The sequence below is a fragment of the Theobroma umbraticum genome, unplaced genomic scaffold, assembly GCF_002168275.2.
Source record: "Theobroma umbraticum cultivar Fairchild unplaced genomic scaffold, ASM216827v3 scaffold_12.0, whole genome shotgun sequence".
Taxonomy (NCBI): Eukaryota; Viridiplantae; Streptophyta; class Magnoliopsida; order Malvales; family Malvaceae; genus Theobroma; species Theobroma umbraticum.
This window is the reverse complement of record NW_018397272.1, coordinates 884,064-905,480: the sequence shown is the minus strand read 5'-3', so window position 1 is coordinate 905,480 and position 21,417 is coordinate 884,064. Positions and strand designations below refer to the sequence as shown.

Sequence of the window (21,417 nt, the reverse complement as noted above, 5' to 3'; positions counted from 1 at the left end):
ATGGTGGTGCCACTTCGAAGTAAGAAGATCGTGAATAAAAGGTTATAGAAGTTCAAGAGACCCTAGCATGACCACAAAATCTCTATCAAGACAAACTGGCGTAGACCAAAGGGTATTAACTCCCGTGTAAGAAGAAAGTTCAAGGAATGCACTTCGATGCCTAACATTGGTTATGGTTCAAACCAAAAGACTCGTCAGTATCTTCCCAATGGCTTCAAGAAATTTGTTGTGCATAACATCAAAAAGCTTGAGCTGTTGATGATGCACAACAAGAATACTGTGCTGAGATTGCCCATGATGTTTCCACAAGGAAGAGAAAAGAGATTGTAGAGTAGCTTAACTTGATGTTGGTTGTCAACTAACAAGCTTGCCCAGCCAAGAGGATGAATAAGCCATTGTGGTGATTATGTTTAGTAATGAGCTTCCTTTGTTTAACATTCTTATCAATTTTGGATAATTTTGTTGTTCTCCGCAATCACATTAGAATTTTGCTTAAGATATTTTTTTGTTGTTAAAAATACCTGCCAAGTATTAACGTGAAGTTGTGAGTCATTGCCCTTTTTTGTTAAAAAATAGATTCGAAGGGTATTTGAAAATGAAAATTAAAAGGACTTCTAAGAATGTTTGTCTTTTTTTACTCTATTTTACCAGCATCATAATAGGCTGATGGAAAATTCTAGACCATAGCTTTATAGCTTCGATACCATAAGCAGATAGTTAAGAACTTGGTAAAGTGTTCTAATTCATTAGAGGCAACATGTTCACTTGTAGTGCAGAATAGAAAAGTAAAAAGAAGTTTTTGATGGAAATTGTTTCCCAAACATGGACATTCATGCATGAATTGGATGGTTACCATGGATGAAAAGATCAATCAATCAGATTAGAATATGCATAGAATTAATGTTGAGTTATTGGTGCTTTTTAAAAAGACAATCAAGAAGGTTATAAAGCTTGATATGAAGGAAGATAATAAGGATTTTGTATCTAATAACTATTAAAGAACTCTAAGAAAGGAGATGAGTTAAATTCATTAAAGGAAATGTTATAAAAATTAGACAAAAGGTTCATAAAATCCAAGGAAGAGCATTTTGAGATGAAAGAATGAAGAAGATTCATGCCATGATGAATAAGATATTCCTTGTTGGAAGCTATCTCTTTAAAGTCAAGAGCTTGTGTCATGACCCTAACTCGAAGGTCCAAGATTGATGCACTAGCCCAGTAGGTAAGACCCACGAGACCCGAGCTAGCCTCAGAATCCCAAATCATACATACCATATAACCAAGGGATTTTTGCATCAAGTATTCTCATAATATAATTTAAATTTAAATATATAAAATTATCCCTGGTACATTGTTCATACGTAAATCATAATACAATATTCATAACATTGGCCAACAAATGATTTCTTGCTTTACAACCCTTACACAAATTTAAATGGCACATTGTGCCTACATACACAATTAAACTGAATAAGGAGCGAAAGCTCATGATAAACTTAATGGAATGACCAATTGGGTTAGGGACCCACCGGATGCCAAAAATCAGTCTGTCAATGAATGACCCTTGCCACGCACTATCCGGTGGCTTATTTATTTGCACATGGTACAAAATGGATGAGTCATCTAATACTCAGTAAGGGCTGTAGATAAATAACACACACACACACACACACACACACACACATATATATATATATGCCTACACATATATCATACTTAAAACTAACAAAGTGCTTTAACAAATATCTTTAATATTAAGGGCATATAAGTCATCCTTATAAAATCTCCACAAATAGTATATACTAATTAGGCTTATCTTTAAAGCCATTTAAAGTCATACTCTGTAGGCACACTTTACTTGCAAGAATGTTATATCAAATAAAATCTATCTTTGCCTCTCTAAAGCTATGTCACATCATCCATGACTTTATCAAATTTTAAAGTGGTCTTTCCCTGAACATCATCAAATCACACACGATGACTAACCAGCAAAGTCAAATAATGCTCAAGGTTAAGTCATCGGTGAAAAATCAAATCATGCGCGTGCTGAAACAACGAGTGGAGAATCAAAGTTATCATCCGGAGTAATCTACCAACGGACGGCATCACTATGAGTAATCTCAAACGAGTGGCATCAAAGCACTGCAGGCAGTAATCATAGGCAAGACTAACACCATCATCCTTGCTTACACACACATAGTTTCAAGGCATAAGACTCCACTTAACCTCAAGTCGAATTAACATCTGAAATTGTTAGCATCAAAGCAAATCCACAATAAAGCCATCATGCCTTAAATATCAGTAATACAATATTTCATATTTAAGATTTCTCTTATGAGCTCTAGACATTGCTAGTTAAATCTCATCTAAGTGCCTTTAAATCACTAAACCATTAACTACTCAATGTCCTCTAAAGTTATCTGTCTAGAGTAATCTATTACTAATCATCCATGATATCTTCTAGATTTCCTAATTTAGGCACAATCAACATAGGCCACCAAGTGGTTAGTCCCAAGGCACAAACATCACAACACATGTAAACACATACATACATACATACATATGTATATGTATATATTTATATATTCATATATAAATTTGTTCTCTATCCTAGCCATATCGATCTAGGCCTACTTACAAAATCTAGCATCAATGCAGTGCATCTATCATGCGTTATGCTTCACGTACATTTAAATTAAACTCACTCATAGTGACAGTTCCACTGTCAAGCTCTGATTCTGAGCCTTTAACTATCCTTCTGCTCACCAACGAGTTAGTTAACTCCAATTTTTCCTTTAAACACATCAACACACCATAGACATCATAAAACTAATTATTTCTTAGCTTTCAAAAATTCAACTTTTCTAAAATAACTAATTTCTTAGAAATCCAACATTCAAGCTCAAATCCCTTAACAATGAGCTAAACCCATACCTTAGAAGTTGGATTGCACAAATCAAAGCTCTAAATTCCAACAAAATCGAGAGGAATTCACCAAAGCTAGAAAAATTGGGTTTTTAGGTTATTAACCAATTAAATTGAAAACCAATCAGTAAAACGTTTAATCTTACCTCTAAAGGCATTTCCCAAGCTTCAATCTACTCCAAATGGCCCCAAATCGATTTGGGAGGTTAGGGTTTGGAGTGGTAAAAAGAAAAAAAGAGTTAGGGTTTTGTTTTAAAATGAGCAGATAGCTCGGAATCTTTTTACTTTTTACCCATACGCAGTGGTGTATCAGTACATTTAGGAATGTATCAATACATTTGCAAGGGTTTCGACAAAATGTATCAATGCATGAGGGGGATGTGTCGATACTTTTTTCCCCTGGGTGCTCTTTGCTTTAAATCTATCAATACATTTTGATAATGTATCGATAGATATTCATTTTTACTTAAATTTATCGATTCATCCTTAAATGTATCAATAGAAAATCTCTTGTATATCTTATGTTGTTCATCTTGTGAAGAATGTATCAATATATTGGCAAATGTATCAATTCATTTTCTTTTATAGGTAGATTTTTAGTTTCTAAACTTCCAAAAATCCCAACTTATCACCCCAAAATCATTCCTTAATGATATCACACTATAAACAATTCATATAACTCCAATCCATATACATATATCCTCAAATTTAACATCAAATTCAAATCCAAACCTCAAGCTATAGGATTCATTCACCATTTCTCATAAAACGAGCCTAAGTGTCATAATATAAGCTTTATACACTTAGCTTACTTAACATACCACCAAAGTCCTTAATGATATCATAAATTCTCCAAATCATTCTTAGCTAACTTAGTTTACACAACAAAAGATTAAGGTGTTATAGATTCAATGTGAAACCTGAAAGCCATCTATTCACCATTTTCACAATGCTCACTATTGATAAGTTTGATGGAATTAGAGACCACAAGAAACACCTAAAGTAGTTTATTGTAGTACTACAACTTAGAGCCTTGACTAAGTAGCACTTAATTGAAACCTTCTTTATGAAGTAGAATATATTTGATTCCATAACTAGCTAGACGCCATGACAAGAGATTAGGAGGAGATGACATGCTTTTTTTGAAGCAATATTCTATAACCACCAAACAAAATCCATAGGAAACCTTTGATCGGTTTTTGACTTGATGAAAAACCAAAATCATGCTGATGAATTCCCAACAAATAAAAAAGAATTCAATCAAAAGTGTTGTGAACGATCTTTTGCTAGTGTATTATGTGATCAATTGGTTGCATTGCCCTGTACTACCTTTGAGCAGCTTTATGATATAGAAATCAACATTGAGGATGCTACTAATAGGGAAAGTTAGAGAAAAAGTCATTTAACAAGAAATTAAGAAGGAGTAACTTTACCAACATAATTGGAACTTTTCAGGTAAACAACCTTAGTTTCCTTAGATACAACAAAAATTGCCCATACACGACCTAGAGATCACACTTTTCAAAGCCCTAAAAAAGCTCCAAAAAATGCTAAGTTACAACTTTTTCCCCCAAAACCTCTTTTTAGTCGTTACCTTCTTACATAGATACCAACAAATACTCTACTTACCACCACAGAATAGGCTATTAAATTGATGTTTGTATCAACATTAAGAATGCTATTGAAGACCTTATTGATATTGAAAACAAGATCAAATCTAATATTTTCAATAACCCTTTATCTAACTAAACTGTTGTTCCACCACTAACCAATATCCTCATGATCAAAACCAACCCTTGCAATTAGCCCTTACAAATATAAATAAATCCTAGCATGCAAACTACTTGGATGATTATGGGCTTTGCCTAATTCAGTTTCCTTGAGCCATCAAAAGAAAACTAATTGGTTTAAAACTAGGTAATTACATACGTAATCTTTATAAGACCTTTAGTCAAATCTCCTTAATGTTCTCCATGGCTTCTTGACTCTCCATCTTATCAAGTTTACATAAAGTCTTCTTTAATCTATTTCTTATGAACTTTATAACATTTACATAATTTACAAAGAAACATTTTACTATAAGCTTAATTCTTTAATTAAAAAAAATTCAATAAGGGGTTTTATTTGTTACTTTAGAATTTTATAAATGCATTAGTCTAGATGTCATTTTTGGAATAGTATATTACACAAAGTATGAGGAAAATTAGATACAAATATTAGGAATAATGACTCTTCTCCATGGGACTTCATAGTTGGTTAGGTTTTTACAACAACTTTAATTTACTCTTTTCATCTATCTTATAAGCTATTCTAAGCTAGCACTTTGCTAGTGATATATTATACTTAAGCTTTTTTATAGTAACAATAATTATATGCATATTGCATATTATTCACCCTTCACATTACTATATGTGGTCAAAGAGGACTTCTTAACTTTACATTAGGGAGGTTATCTTTGAGCCTAATGTGAAAGAAACTTGCTCAACCCTTAAATAAGCATTAAAGTTGTGATCAATTCTAGTCAAGGCATGATCAATTAAACTACAGCTAAACTATGATTAGTAAAACACAATAAAAAAATAATAAAGTGTCTATGAAATATGTTCTCATGTGATAGTTATCCAACTAGTCCTCGGACTTGAAACATTAAGTCATCTTATATATAGAATGACATATTCTAATTTCACTTTTAGGGGCTTGGAGGCAACTAGATGCTTAAACATGATGTTTTTGGGTATGTCATGAAGCATGCAAAAGTGAATGAGTAGTCAAGAGAGGATTCATCACCCCAAGTGATATGAGGAGATGTATCTCAGTTGTTCTCAATTCTTGATTAACTTATATAAAGTCTTTGGCCAAAGCATGATGAATCTGAGGACAGTTAGTTTCCTAAATTCATAAAGTTAATCATAAATTATGAGAACTAAAATGAAATGTCATAAGCATACACTGGGCTATGTTTTGTGATATATCCAGAATATTTGATGAAAGGACCATATTGCACTAAGAGACTTATCACTGAAGGGCTTGGTCAAATTCTATAATTGACACCTTGAATATTTTGGTGATCATAATGTATTGTTAGATGCCGTTTATAATATAAAAATATAAATTAATTATCAATTTGATATTTGATTAGGATTTATATTTATTGCCAACATGTTAGAAGCCTAATAGGTTACACACATTAAGTAACATGATTAAGATTAAATAAGGATAATCAATTAAGTTAGATTAATTGGAATAAACCAAAATAAAGTGAGAAATTAATTAAGTTCATAAGAAATTAATTGAATAAAAATACAATTGTTGTATCTAGGGTTACAACTTAGTTTGGCTATATAAATATGCTATGTTAGCCAACTAAAACTCTAAGCTTTCAACCACTTCTTAGTGGTTTCATAAAAATAAGAAAAAAAAATAATTTTCTTTGTTTAACAAAAATAAGATTCAGGAAGAACTTTTAATCTTTTCATTTTAGAAACAAAACTTATTAACACAAGTAAAATCTTACTTTTGAGAAGGTCTTATTCAGTCACTGTGTGAATTAGACATTTGAATGGTTGAAGATTTGACAAATCCTAAAAGAGAAAAAACAAAGATTTCGATTGCAGGATTTTAGACCGTCTTATTCTCTTTTCGAGTTTCTTGCTTCATCACTAGCCTTTTGGATTTAATTGACTTTTGATTATGATATTTAGCACAAAGTATGCAATACTTAAACTTATAAATGTTTACAATTAATTTGAAAATTACATAAAAAATACAAATATTAATCTTGTGGGATTCGGTTGTTTTTTTTATTAAATACTTATTTTATTTTTTAATTTCTTTATATTTTAATTTTTTTTATTATTTTTATATTTAAACATAAAGTCGAATCTCAATAATGTCTATATTTGAAGGCAGTGGTGGATAAAAGAATCCTATGTTCAGAGAATTCGTAAAACTTCAGCCAAAGGAGAATTAGCAAGATTTTTGTTATGTTTGCTTTTGCTTGGAAGAGACTGATGGAATGAAATCAATATTTGAAGTCTATTTTGGAATTGTCAAAAAAAAAAATGCTTAATGGGGTAGCATGCATTTTTTTTTACTGTACTCAAAGTTACATTTTGTTTTGATTATGTCTAAGACTTGTTGTTTTAGTAAGAAAACAGAGGTAATGGAAAAATATGAATTCTGATTTAAAACTTTTTATAATCCTTAAGTTGATCCCAGCAATTGCCTTTAGTTTTGTTCTATACAGTTTTAAGAGGCTTAGGAAAGAAGTGGAGAACTTTGAATGTAATTGTATTTCTTTCCTATATGAAATACTCGATTGATTTGTTGGATAAAAATGAATTTTATTTTTTACTGTTAACAGAAAACAAAATTTTCAGTGCACATGATCATCAATTTTTTTTCTCCTTTTTGGTATATATTGTTCCTAATCTCAAGAAAGTGTGTGGAGAATGTTTAAAGTTCAAATGCAAAAATTAAATAAGGCTTTAAATATAAGAGTTTCATTGTCTTTTTAGTCAAAATTATAAAGATGCTATTGTCTTTTTTGTAAAAATTTAACACCTTTCTCCCTTATGGGAATAGTAACAAAACACAAAATTTTATATGAAAAAAGATAGCCTCAAAAGTATTATGTGAGAAAATGACCTACCCAAATAATGTTCTTCTAGAATATTCTAAACCCCTATGCTTAATTTTTGGTTTACCTTGCTCTCATGGTAAATTAAAGCTAGAAATATATTCCACCAATGATATACAAATGCTAGCTACTTTATGATAATTTTTATTTCACGTGGGTATTTTAAGATACTGGTATTTGAGTATTTGGCTCATAGCTTTATTATTGATTTCTTATTCAAAGAGTCGAGTCAATTCTCTAAATTAAAAAAAAAAATTGAGATTAAATATAAAAATATCTTTTAAAAAAACTATAAAGACTAATCAATGATAAAATCACTCTAATATACTAGTAAACCAAAATTGCAACCGAACATTTGACTTATTGGTTAATGCATGATTTCCTTGTTTAAATAGTAGGGTTCAAATCTCTATTCTTCAAGTCTAAAATGAAAATACTAATAAACCTATCGTATAATAGTTGTCAATCACAATAGTAAAATCAAAATAGAATTCTGATAAATGAAAATTTCACATAATAATGAAGTCATACTAACACAGATTAATTGCTTTACCCAAAAAATGCACTGGAAAGAAGAAAGATTAACAAAAGTAGCCCAAGAATTAACCACACAACAAATTAACATGCCAAAATTAGTGGACACCAAAGGCACGCTGATTCCCTCAACATTGCACCATAAACCATTTTTTTAGCACAGCCCAGAATAGCAAGGAAATCTGGTTTACAATCGCAGCAACTCCCCGCCTTAAGCTTCTTTCTCCCCTTCCTCCTCAACAATCTAAAACCAGTCCTGATCAGGTTTCCTTTCTCCCAAACAACTTCTGGTCTATTCTTGATTTGGATCTTATTCAGCTTGGATTCAGGTAAGAAAAAATAATACTCAACAGAAAATCAGAATGATTTTCATGACAAAAGGATTGACCTGAGAAATGGATGGGGCTATTAGACTAGATTAATACTTTTACAACTATGGCTTGATTTAAAGATTTGCTTGTAAATCCCATCTCATTGATCAATAACATGGATTTTGATACCCGGTGACTTTGATCATTTCCTTATAAGTATTCGATGTGATATTGATATTTAGAGTGGCATGGAAATCTTCCAACAAGCAACTTCTGTTCGTCTACGTAGCCACCATGACAAATACCTACTGGCAGACGATGATCAGGAAACTGTTTGCCAAGACAGAGATGGCACAGTTAGGAATGCAAAATGGACGGTGGAGATTCTGGAATCAAATGCAAGTTGCATTCGTCTCAAAAGTTGTTACGGAAAATACCTAACAGCTTCCAACATGCCATTCCTTCTAGGAATGACAGGGAAAAAAGTGCTGCAAACTCTACCGAGAAGATTGGATTCTTCTCTAGAATGGGAGCCTATTAGAGATGGTGTTCAGGTTAGGCTCAGGACTCGTTATGGACAATATCTGCGTGCAAATGGAGGATTACCACCTTGGAGGAATCACATTACGCATGATGTTCCTCACAGAACCGCAACGCAAGATTGGATTCTTTGGAATGTTGATGTTGTAGAATTTCGAAAACAAGCTCCAGCTCCTCTTCCTCCTCCTCCTGTGCCGCCGCCTCAGCCTGCAGTTAATCCAATTGATAGTGCACCTTCTGATCCGGGTTCGCCTACAGAAATTTCACTTAAGGGCCTTAGAATGTCTAGACTTGAGGTATGGCATATAAGATTTTTGTTTGAGAAATGAAATTATTTTTATGGTACAACAGTTAATCTTGAGTTTGGTTTCTCATGGTTTGAATTTTTTTTTTTTATGCAGTCTGATGACTCATTTCATGGTTCACCAGTGGTATTTGAAGGAAGGGTTATCAATTATGAGGTATTTGATGATAATGGGAATGTTGATGAGGCAATTGGAGAACGTACCTTCACTTTTAAGGGTAGTGGGGTTGAGGAATTGAAGCAACTATTGAAGGAAGAGGCAGGGGTCAGTGAGGAGGTTTGCATTTGTTCTCGTAATCCTTTGAATGGCAAGCTTTATCCCCTTCGGCTGCATCTTCCTCCTAACAATACAGCCATGCATGTCATTGTGGTTCCTCTATCATCTCAAGGTTATTTCTACTATGTAACTCGATTCATTGAGTTTGATTTTGCATTTTGATCTTCATGATGAGCGCGAGAACGCTCCAGATTTTCACCAACAAGGAAATGCTATCAAAGAAGGAATAAGAAAGTCTTAGAGTCATATATTCTTCTATTTTTGGTTATAACATTTTGAACTTTTTTTTTCGTTTCATTGATTGATTTATCTGTTACTAGATTCATTATGCTATGAAGAATCAAACACATTCCCTTTTATTTTATTTTTTTTTTAAATTTTCATGTTAATTTGTGTGATCTATATCATATTCATGGTTTCCATTTCTTCCCTGTTTTTGCTCAAAAGAAATTTTGAAACTGTAAAAGTGCTTTGCCATTTGTTTCTCAATTTTCTATCCCTGGTTACTCTGTCCAGCAAAATGAATTTTCAGGATTAGGAAGGAAGAGAACTGTAGAAGATATAACAGTCAGCTCTTTGTTCTAATATTCTTCTTTTAATACTATTTGGATTTTGGAGTTCTGTTATTATAAAGACAGTTTAAGAGTGGCCGAATTAACCAGTTAGGCTAGAAGGAAAGCTTAGATCATGGAGTGTTTACTTAAATTCTGGACTTGCACTTCTGTTAACCTTGTAGAGATGATTTTGTCCCTATAGGGGGAGTTCAACAAAGAGAATGAAGCATTAATTGCTTTGTGCAAACTCATATTTTAGACAAATAGGGTATTAGGAGTTCAGTCACAAGTAATCTGCTCTTTTCTCCCCATCTCACACATAGTTTGTTGAAGTACATGTTATGACAGAATCATAATTGAACTTAAAACGTTTTTCATTTAAGTTAACAATTACAAATTGCAACTGTTAGACAAAGGGAAGAACTGCAGTTTAATCACAATTGTACTTTAGACTGTCATAGGTACCTTAGACACTTTCTGAATGCTTTCTTGGTTTTTGTTTTCCTTTTTTTTTTTTTATTTTTTTGCATGCTTAGATATTGATTACATGTCCAAAACTAGTAAAACATGCTCAAGTAAGGGAAGAATGAAACAGATTTTCTGATAAAATGTTTCTTCAGTTTTTATTAGCCAATATTTGTTGTCTGTTGCTTCCTATTGCTACCTCAAGTGTGCATATAGGCATGCTTGTGTTGAGCCATGCATATAGTTCATACTTTTCATAAACTGAAAGTTTCTGTTTTTTCTGGAAATTTTACCAGTCGCAGGAGATCTTGTGATTCATTGAACCCCAATGCCAATTTAATCCGACAGCACCACATTGAATCAAATGGAGCACCTACTTTTAATAGACGTTCTACTCCAACCCTGGTACAGACTGCTAATAGCTTTGGAGTGAGACAAGTCAAATTTTGTCATGCTCAAGAAAGCTAAAGGAGTGTTCTTGTATTAGCTCTGGCATTTAAATCATCTGCTGAACTTAACAACAAAGGATATATCTTTATACAGTTAGCAGATGTATGGTACTTGGAATGCTTGGAAGTTGAATTCCTTTTGCCCTTTTGCTGTGAGATTTCATATGAAGGAAATCAACTTGCCGGCAATGGTTGTGTTGCAGAATTATATCTCTTCCTCCATGGGAAATAAAAAACAGTTAAAACAATTCATTTTCTCTTTGTTTGCCAGCAGAGATAATCACAAATGCAGCACAAATCAGACAAACTAACGTGATGGTTGCATAAACAATGTAAAAACCTGTCACAGTGTTGAATGCAAGTTCAATAAGAGGATGAATATACTTATTTATCTATCTAATTGCCAATGAGCTCCGTGGTTGTACGGTTGGTAGAGTGCAGAATGAGACAATGAATGCAAGTTCTTACCGATTATTTCTTAACGGGCAGTAAAAGCAACTTGTACAAGCAACTGTGCTCAATTTGCAACACTAAATGGCTGGTCACTAACATAAGCACTTTCAGGATTTGGTATTTTCTTAATACAAGAATGTTGAGGAGCAATAATTAGGGCCTACCTACAATAACAAATACAGTAAAAATCTGTATATTTTGGACTACAATGAAATTACAGTGGCCCTTCATACAGGCTTGATTCTACTATTCTTAATATAAAATATATAGATATATTATGTCCAAAATCTACAAGGCAAACTATTAGGAAGCATTCTAAACCTATTCTGGTTTAGGGTTTAAGAGAAGCCTAATTAAACTAATCCTATATATAAATATTTATATCCTTTTGTTTACATGTTCTTCAAGTAATCTTTCTAATAATAATTGGAAAGCATTATATTCTCTAGTTATTGGAGTACAGATTTCTGCTATATTCTCCTAGCATAACCTATGTTTAATACGAAGATTCCTTTCTTATATATTTTACAACTAGATACATTCACTACAAGAAAACAGATTTTTTTCGGCGGAAAAAATTCCGTTGGAAATTTTCCAACGAATTTCCAATAGAAATTTTTGTGAATATTTCCAATAGATTTCCTACGGATTTCCAACGGAATATTTCCATTGAAAATCCGTTGGAGATTTTGTTAGCACACACCAAAATTACTCCCTCCAAATTTTCCGACGAAATTTCCAACGGAAATTATCCGTTGGAAATCCGTCGGAAAAATTAAGCACCTAGAAAAATTTAAAGCCTGTTAAAGTTTCCAATGGAATTTTTTGTTGGAAAAAGGTATTACCAATGAAAATTTCCCAACGGAACATTCCATTGGAAAATTCTGTTGCTAATACTATTTTTAAAATTTTTTTACTTAGAATATTTTAAATTTTTTTTATAAATTTTATTAATCTTTTATAAAAAAATAGATATTAATAAAAAGAAATATATACATACTGAAGTTTATAATATTTAAAAACGTAAATATGTTTTCCTTTGCTTATTTTTTTACATTTTTTAAAACTTTATTGAATAAAAAATAACTTATATGTTAATATGTTTATTTATAAATTTTTCATTAATTATATATATAAGTAATACATATAAACATATACCATTAAAATTAACATATTATACACTTATATTTATTATAAAAAGTAATTAATATTTTACAAAGTAATAAGTTTAGTTAGTAATTAATAAACAATATATTATAATTAAATAACAAAAGAATTGATTTTAGTTTAATATAAATATATTAAAGTTTATTTTTATTAATAATTATTCATTTATTAAATTACAACCGGATAGGGATGTCAACGGGTACCCAATTATAGGGTACCCGCAGTTACCCGACCCGGTTATACTAAGTTAGGGTACTCGATAAACGGGCTTGGGTAGTGAAACCATTACCTGAATCGGTTTCCGGTAGGGTACGGGTATCACTTTTTGGATACTCGTTACCTGGACTCGATTAAATACCCATCCAAATAATTAAAAAATAAATAAATTTTGTGGTTGATGTGATTCAAACCCAAGGAAGGAAAATAGCCAAGGCCTTTACCATCTTGACAAGCAGTTTCTTCTATTTAATTTTAACAAATATATTAAAAATAAGGCTTCAGCCCTAGTGAAAGGAACCAATAGATTATTTTCCAGAGAACTCAGTGCTACAGCACTGGAAGAGTGGCGCTGTAGTGCTATTGTCAAAAACCAACGCCGCGGTGCCAAGAAATTAAGGCCGTGGAGCGGGGTATTTTCCAAAGCTTTGGACTATAGCAAAAACCCAGCACCGCGGTGCCAAGAAATCAAAGCCGCGACCTTGATTGTGTTACTGTAAATGAATTAAAAAAATATTTATTAATTAAATTTAAAATATTAATTAAATTTAATCCCTAACCATGTGCGTGGCTTCCTTTCCCCAATTCTTCCCATTCTTCCCATTCTTCTCCTAAGAGCAAATGTTGAAACCCATTTGCTGGCACACTCATCACTTGCCCAAAATTCTTTTGTTTTAATGCGAATCTCCCTTTGCTGTATTGGTTTTTCTGCTAAGATTTTCAATTCTCTTTCATCTATCAAGGTGAGGTAAGATTTGCCAAAATGGGCATAACAAATTTCAGGTTCTAGGGCACAACCCATGCAATCTTTGTGAAGTTGGGGTTGTAAATGTGGGCTCTAGTGTGAGTTCTACTTGGATGATGTAAGTTCAACAAAGTCCATTTCTTCTTTTGCTTGATTTGTGTTTAATGAAGTTGTCCGTACCTGTAACTTTTGTCTACTTTGTGACTGTCAGTTAAAATTCTACCACGCAAGTATACGTATCGAATAGATAGTAAAGCAATATGTATGATCCCGCAGGGAATGATCTAAAGTTACTAAGTACTAAAATATTGCAAATTAATCTTATCCACACAAACAATATCAAAATATATCAAATCAAACTAAGTTATAGCAGAATTAAATTAAGAAAAATCAAAAAATAAATACTCAAATAAATATCAATCAAACAACCTAGGATTACAATATCCTCACACTTCATCTAAATCTTACCTTTCTTCCTTAACTTATCTCAATGGTTTGAATTGCTAACCTAGAGTCCTAAATTATTTATAAGGGTCTCCCAACTCATCTTATAAAATATCTATTTAACCAAAACACTATATCCCTATGTGAATTGAAATTAAACAAACTCATTAAGTTCAGTCTAATTTGGCTACATATGGCCTATAAATATATCCCTATCCTATACGCAAATCATTAATATGATCATATGCTATCCCAATTTTAATCTACACTAAACTCCCTTTCCCAAGTTTTTAGGTTTCTAGATCAATTAATTGGTGGCCATGCAATAAAAGCATTAAGAACAAATTGATAAACAATCAAATCCATGAAAATAAGCAGAAAGTGATTAAAATCTAGATACATGTGAGTTCAATTGCAATCCTAGAAAAATAAATTAGTTCATAAATCTAATAAAGACAATATCCAAGAAATTAGCCATGAATCCAGTCAAAGAAAATAAGAAAAAAACACAAAGGTAAGAGAGAAAACTAATAGTTAGAGATGTATGATCTTGATTCTCTCTCCAATTCTCTTGTTTCCTTGCTTTGTCTTGGCTCCAAATCTCCAGAAATAGTTTCTTGCTGCCTCCTTTGCTGCCCTCTCTGCTGCCTCAAAAATCTCTGAAAAAGTCTCCTTAAATAGGCTCCAAAAAACTAATTTTGCAAAATCCGTTAATCCTTAATTTTTTTAAGGAAGTAGCGCAGCGCTGCGGCGCTACTTCTCCAGCGCTGCAGCGCTGAGCTCTCTGGAATTGTATGTGTGCTTCCTTCATCAACGCTGCAGCCTTGTTCCCAGCGCTGTGGCAGTCTATCAATTTCAAACATGAGTTTCACCCTGATATGTTAAGAACTAGGCAAAGTAGTAAACATAAAAGTTTTATCCCGGTCTCTTAACTTTCCAATGGATTAAAAATCAATCAATTGGACTTCTGGATGAAAGATTTGCTCCAAATATCTGCATCATGTTCAGTCTTTACATCCTGCTGCAGTGGTCCGAATTGACAAATGTTTGACCATGATCCAATCATAACTGGGCCAATGGTGAACATAAAAATTGTTTCCCTTCTCTTATAATTTGATTGGTCAAAGAATCACCTCATTTGGAGTTTTTTAGAAAGAGATATGGTCAAATATTGAAACATATACGAATGAAGCTATCACCATACTTGCACTGATTTTCATCAAATGATCTTTTTCATCAATTTCCTATAAAAGCCATAGGAGAAATTAGCAATACTACTCTTAAAGTAATTTAAAATAAAATAACCTAAAATTAACTAAAAAACTATAATTAATCACTTAACAAATAATCAAACTTAAACTAAAAAAACACCTATAATGCTAAAATTCGAACATAAAATCTCAAAGATCTAGCTACTTAAGCTCCCAAAATGGTCAAAAATAACTCTATATAATAAGTTACACACCCCCCAACTTAAGATTTTGCTAGTCCTCGAGCAAAACATAAAACACACAAAACGTAAACATGAAAACATTTATTAGACTTCAATGCACCATTTCATTAATTACTTTTAATATCCTCAAGTTAATCCATATTCATAACTCTAGCAACACATAAATATTATTCAGTTCATGTCTCAATTCAAATGCAACCTCATCATTAGTTAAATCCGTGTGTGTGTGTCATCTCTTCACTTGATATGTACAATTTGGATAAATTAATATTCATGCAAAATTCAAAATATAATAACCCCCATAAGTTTGTCATCCCCTCTCTCAACTAATGTAGGCTAACACTATATTAAAGATCAATAGGACTTTATAGCTTGTAATGTATGGCTAGGGAGGTGGATATGGGATAAGTATAGAGCTCAAATCACCCTAAGCACAAGTCAATCTGGAATGCCATTCAGAGCTTATTTCCTTCACTTACTATACCCCTTCTCCATCAAAGTTTTCTTTTGTTCAACACTTCATTCTCTTCTCCCTTTATTAGGCAAGAGATGAGTACAATCATATTTTTGAACTTTTCATCGTTTTTTTTTTGACTACCTCTTCACTATGTGGCTCATACACATCTAAATTGACTTATGCACTTAGGAATGAGGGATGCAAGAATTGTTGCAAATATTATTATAAGGGTCTAGGCTAAAATAAGTGTTCAAACAAAAGAAAAAATGTCATTAGGCTCAAAGGGGAAAACTGAGGATAATTTATGTAAAGAAGGCTACAAAAGGCTCAATCGGTCCAACAATGGCCTAAATCATCTCCTTAACTAAGTATAGCCTAGGATTTCGCCTCGAGAGAGAATCAAACAAATTCTAGAACTTAATATATAATTCAAAATTTGCATTCACATAAACCTTTCTAAATATACAATAAATCTAAGAAAAAGACATAGTGCTCAAAATGTAGAAATTCAACCTAATGGCAAAGCTAGCAGAGAATTTACATACACCTCAAACATATCACGTGTTTTGAAGAATCAAGATGAATATAACTGATTCTCATCATGGATAGGTAAATTAAATGAAGCTGGCACAAGTAAATCTAGTTGAAAAGATAACGAAAAAATACAAAACATCACAAAAATAATAACAATAAACCTTCCCCCAACTTAAATTGCACATTGTCCTCAATGTTGAAAAGTTAAAAAGAATAAGAAAAAGAAACTTCCCTATCAATGTGGTAGTTTCCTTGAAAGCTCTAATCTTCTTCTCTCCTCATCTTCATGCTTTCCAAATCTGCATACACAGCAAAACAAGCTAGGGAGAGATTAAACTACTTATAAATAGAAAAAAGCAAGACCTAACTAAAAAACAACTAAATAGAAAAAAAAATATCTGTGGTTGCCTCCAAGAAGCGCTTCTTTTACGTCACTAGCTTGACTATAGCACCCCCTAATCTTCCATCTCGAAATGATCTAAGGCTCAACCCTGAGAATCCCGTAACTTCACTATCAATCTAATTATTCCCAAGGAATGCTTACACTTGAAAGGACCCAACCATTCTTTGATGTCCATGGGAAAAGCTAAGTATATCGAGCAAAACAAAACCTTGTTGTCCAATCTCGAAAGGTGCAATTAGATAGTGCCGGAGGATGCTCCTTTGGACCCCTTGGGCGTTCATGGGTGGAGGGGTGGCTTAAACTCAAAGTTGATGCCTGCTCACTTGTAGGAGAAATATAGTTCACCTTTGCCTTCACAATTAACTCCACTCTATCCATAATTTGTAGGCTAGGGTGTTTACTTGCATTGAAAATATTAAACTCGACTACCTCTTCTCCAACTTAAAACTTATCTTGCCTTTCCTCATCATCAATGATGCGCCTGCATAGCTAAGATGGCCTCCCAAGGATGATTAGAATTGCCTATCTTCTTCCATGTCAAGAATTAAAAAATCAACTGAAAAAATAAATTTATCTACCTTGACAAGAACACTTTCAATAATTCCCCTCGGGTATACATAAGAACGATCAGCCAATTGCAAAGTAATAGAGATGGGTTTGCATTCCCCCAAACCAAGTTTTTCAAAAATTGACCAAGGCATAAATTGATACTTGCACCTAAATCACTCAAAGCTTTTGTAAAAAATAAAATTACCAATTGTGCAAGGGATTGTGAAACTACCTGGATCTTTGAGTTGGGTGCAGTTTATTTTGGAGAATTGCACTACACCTCTTTGGAAAAGACAGTTTCAAACTCACCTAGCTTCTCTTTTGGAGAGGAGTGTCCTTCAAGAACTTGACATAACTGGCCATTTGTTCAAAGCTTCAGCAAAAGGAATATTTATGTGTAATTTCTTGAAGACATTGAGGAACTCTGAAAATTGCTTTTCAAGCTTTTGCTTTGAAAGTCTTTGGGAAAAGGTGGTGGAGGGAGGATGACTTGAGAGGTTCCTGATTTTCAGCCTTGTCATCATCGTTTTTGTTGAATTTCAATTTCATTCTCACACATTCCTTCCTTATCACATGTTCAATCTCATATTCAACTGCTTTTGATTCACCCCTTCAATCTCTTTCCACTCCTTAAAGTGATTGCTTGGCATTGTCCTTACCTTTAGGATTGATGTGTGCTCACTGGTAAGGAACCTTGAGTCTATGTGATGGAATGGCGAGCGTGCCCACTTGGGTCTCAAGATTTCTCAAGGAGGCTCCTTGACTTTGAATATTGCATCAGTCTTGGAATATATATTGCAAGAGGAGTTCTTCCAATTGGGACTTCTTTTCTGAAATTTGTGGTCTAGCTTGTTGTTGAAAACCAGGAGGCATGATGGGTTTGGATTGGAAGGCTCTGCATTGTTACTCCATGAAAAGTTGGGGTGTTCTCCAACCAGGATTATAAGTATTGGAGTATGGGTTATTTTTCTGCTGTTTGAAATTCCCCACGAACTGGACTGATTCTCAAATATAGATATGATCATAAAAATGACTATCTCCACACATCTCACAAACAACTAATGAATTTTGAACTGCATGAACTCCCAGTGTATCAAGCTTTTGGACAACGCAGCTACTTGAGTAGTTAAGGTGCCAAGTGCACTCATTTCATAAGCTCCAACAGCTTTTCTCGAGCCTGACCTTTTCGAAGGCCATTGATAATTATTGGAGGCCATCCTCTTCCAACAAATTGTAGGCATCTACAGCATTCTTACTCATTAATTCCACCAGCAGCAGCATTAGTTTATGACCCAACCAACCCATTGTAGATGTCTGAACTTGCAACCATCAGAATCCCATGATGTGGACATCTTCTCAGTAGTTCTTTAAACCTCTCCCAGGCTTCATACAAGGACTCACCATCAAATTGTATGAATGAGGTGATATCGTTCCTCATCTTTGCAGTCTTGGTAGGTGGAAAAAATTTGCTAGAAACTTTGTGCCAATTCTCCCATATATGGATAGACCCATTAGGCAGAAATTAAGCCAACTTTTTGCTTTATCTCTCAGAGAAAAGGGAAACAGTCTCAATCTAATAGCATCATCAGTTACTCCATTGTACTTGAAGGTGTCACAAATCTCTAGGAAATTTACCAAATGAGAATTAGGATCATCACTAGGTAATCCACTAAACTGGACTGAAGACTGAATCATCTGAATGTAAGCTGGCTTAATTTCAAAATTATTCGCATTGATGGAAGGTCTCCTAATGCTTTGGTGGCAAACCTTGCACAAGAGGAACAGCATAATCCCGTAGTGCTCTATTTGCTTCGGGAAAAATTAATGGCATTATTGCAATTATTATGTTATCCTCACCATGTCTGATTTAAAGTTGCAACTTGTAAATTCTCCCTTCGATGTCTTCTAAAAGTTCTTCCTATGTCAGGATCAAAAGGAACAAGATTCAAGTTGTTTCTTCTTTGCATGCAAGACCAAAGAGATCTGCGAACAAAAAATCTAATATTAAAAACAGAAAAATAAAATTTGAAGTAAGACAAATTGCTTGGTATTAGTAAGTATAAATTCTAGAAACATTCCCGTCAACGCGCCAAAATCTTGTCAGTTAAAATTCTACCACGCAAGTATACGTATCGAATAGATAGTATATTAGCAAGTAGAGTATCGATCCCGCAGGGAATTGATCTAAAAGTTTACTAAGTACTAAAATTATTGCAAATTAATCTTATCCAAACAATATCAAAATAATATCAAATCAAACTAAGTTATAGCAGAATTAAATTAAGAAAAATCAAAATAATAAATACTCAAATAAATATCAAATCAAACAAGCCTAGGATTACAATATCCCTCACACTTCATCTAAATCTTACCTTTCTTCCTTAACTTATCTCAATGGTTTGAATTGCTAACTTAGAGTCCTAAATTATTTATAAGGGTCTCCCAACCATCTTATAAAAATATCTATTTTAACCAAAACACTATATCCCTATGTGAATTGAAATTAAAACAAACTCATTAAGTTCAGGCTCTAATTTGGCTACATATGGCCTATAATATCCCTATCCTATACGCAAATCAATTAATATGATCATATGCTATCCCAATTTTATCTACACTAAACTCCCTTTCCCAAGTTTGTTTAGGTTAGATCAATTTAATTGGTGGCCATGCAATTAAAAGCATTAAGAACAAATTGGAATAAACAATTCAAATCCCATTGAAAAAGCAAGAAAGTGATTAAAAATCTAATTACATGTGAGTTCAATTGCAACCTAGAAAAATAAATTAGTTCATAATATCTAATAAAGACAAATCCAAAGAAATTTAGCCATGAATCCAAGTCAAAGAAAATAAGAAAAAAACACAAAGGTAAGAGAAAAACTAATAGTTAGAGATGTATGATCTTGATCTCTCTCCAATCTCTTGTTTCCTTGCTTGTTCTTGGCTCCAAATCTCCAAATAGTTTCTTGCTGCCTCCTTTGCTGCCTCTCTTGCTGCCTCAAAAATCTCTGAAAAAGTCTCCTTAAATAGGCTCCAAAAACCTAATTTTGCAAATTCGTTATGTCCTTTATTTTTTAGGGAAGTCGCGCAGCGCTGCGGCGCTACTTCTCCAGCGCTGCAGCGCTGAGCTCTCTGGAATTTTGTATGTGTGCTTCCTTTCATCAACGCTGCAGCCTTGTTTCCCAGCGCTGTGGCAGTCTATCAATTCAAACATGAGTTTCACCCTGAATGTTTAAGAACTGGGCAAAGTAGTAAACAAAAAGTTTTATCCCTGTCTCTTAACTCCAATGGATTAAAAATCACATCAATTGGACTTCGATTGAAAGATTTGCTCCAAATAATGCATCATGTTCAGTCTTTACATCCTGCTGCAGTGGTCCGAATTGACAAATGTTTTGACCATGATCCAATCATAACTGGGCCAATTGGTGAACATAAAAATTGTTCCCTTCTTCTTATAATTTGATTGGTCAAAGAATCACCTCATTTGGAGTTTTTTAGAAAGAGATATGGTCAAAATATTGAAAACATATACTAACTGAACTATATCACCATACTTCAGCATTGATTTTCATCAAATGAGTCTTTTTCATCAATTTCCTACAAAGCCATAGGAGAATAAGCAACAACTACTCTTAAAGTAATTTAAAATAAAATAACCTAAAATTTAACTAAAATAACTTAAATTAATCACTTAACAAATAATCAACTTAAACTAAAAAAAACACCTAAATGCTAAAATTCGAACATAAAATCTCAAGACTAGCTACTTAAGCTCCCAAAATGAGTAAAAAAATAACTCTATAATAAAGAGTTATCAGTGACTTATCTATGTCCGAACATGTTGTGTGGAATCTTTTAAGAGAGTTTTCTTAAAAGGTTTAGAAGGTTTTGCAAGTTTACGAGAGCTATCAACATATCTTTTATTTTCTTGATGTGCAGATACCTATCAAGGCTCCTAGAAGAGCTCGTGGTGAATTAGAGATTACATATTT

The 21,417-nt window shown here is 33.1% G+C and overlaps 1 protein-coding gene, 1 non-coding gene and 1 pseudogene across 2 annotated transcripts; all 3 read left to right on the top strand.

The window, feature by feature from the left end:
• On the top strand, positions 1-515 carry LOC149526465 (large ribosomal subunit protein eL32z pseudogene; annotated as a pseudogene).
• Positions 516-8,335: 7,820 nt separating this feature from the next.
• On the top strand, positions 8,336-11,241 carry LOC110426743 (actin cross-linking protein, putative (DUF569)). The gene is made up of 4 exons (XM_021442039.1): positions 8,336-8,427; positions 8,652-9,245; positions 9,351-9,642; positions 10,846-11,241. The coding sequence occupies exons 2-4, from the start codon at positions 8,658-8,660 to the stop codon at positions 10,869-10,871; spliced, it is 906 nt and encodes a 301-aa protein (XP_021297714.1). The 5' UTR covers positions 8,336-8,427; positions 8,652-8,657; the 3' UTR covers positions 10,872-11,241.
• A 7,512-nt stretch (positions 11,242-18,753) lies between these two features.
• Positions 18,754-18,860, top strand: LOC149526464 (small nucleolar RNA R71). Its single transcript, XR_016351979.1, has one exon. It is a non-coding gene; the product is annotated as a small nucleolar RNA R71 (small nucleolar RNA).
• The last annotated feature ends 2,557 nt before the right edge of the window (positions 18,861-21,417 follow it).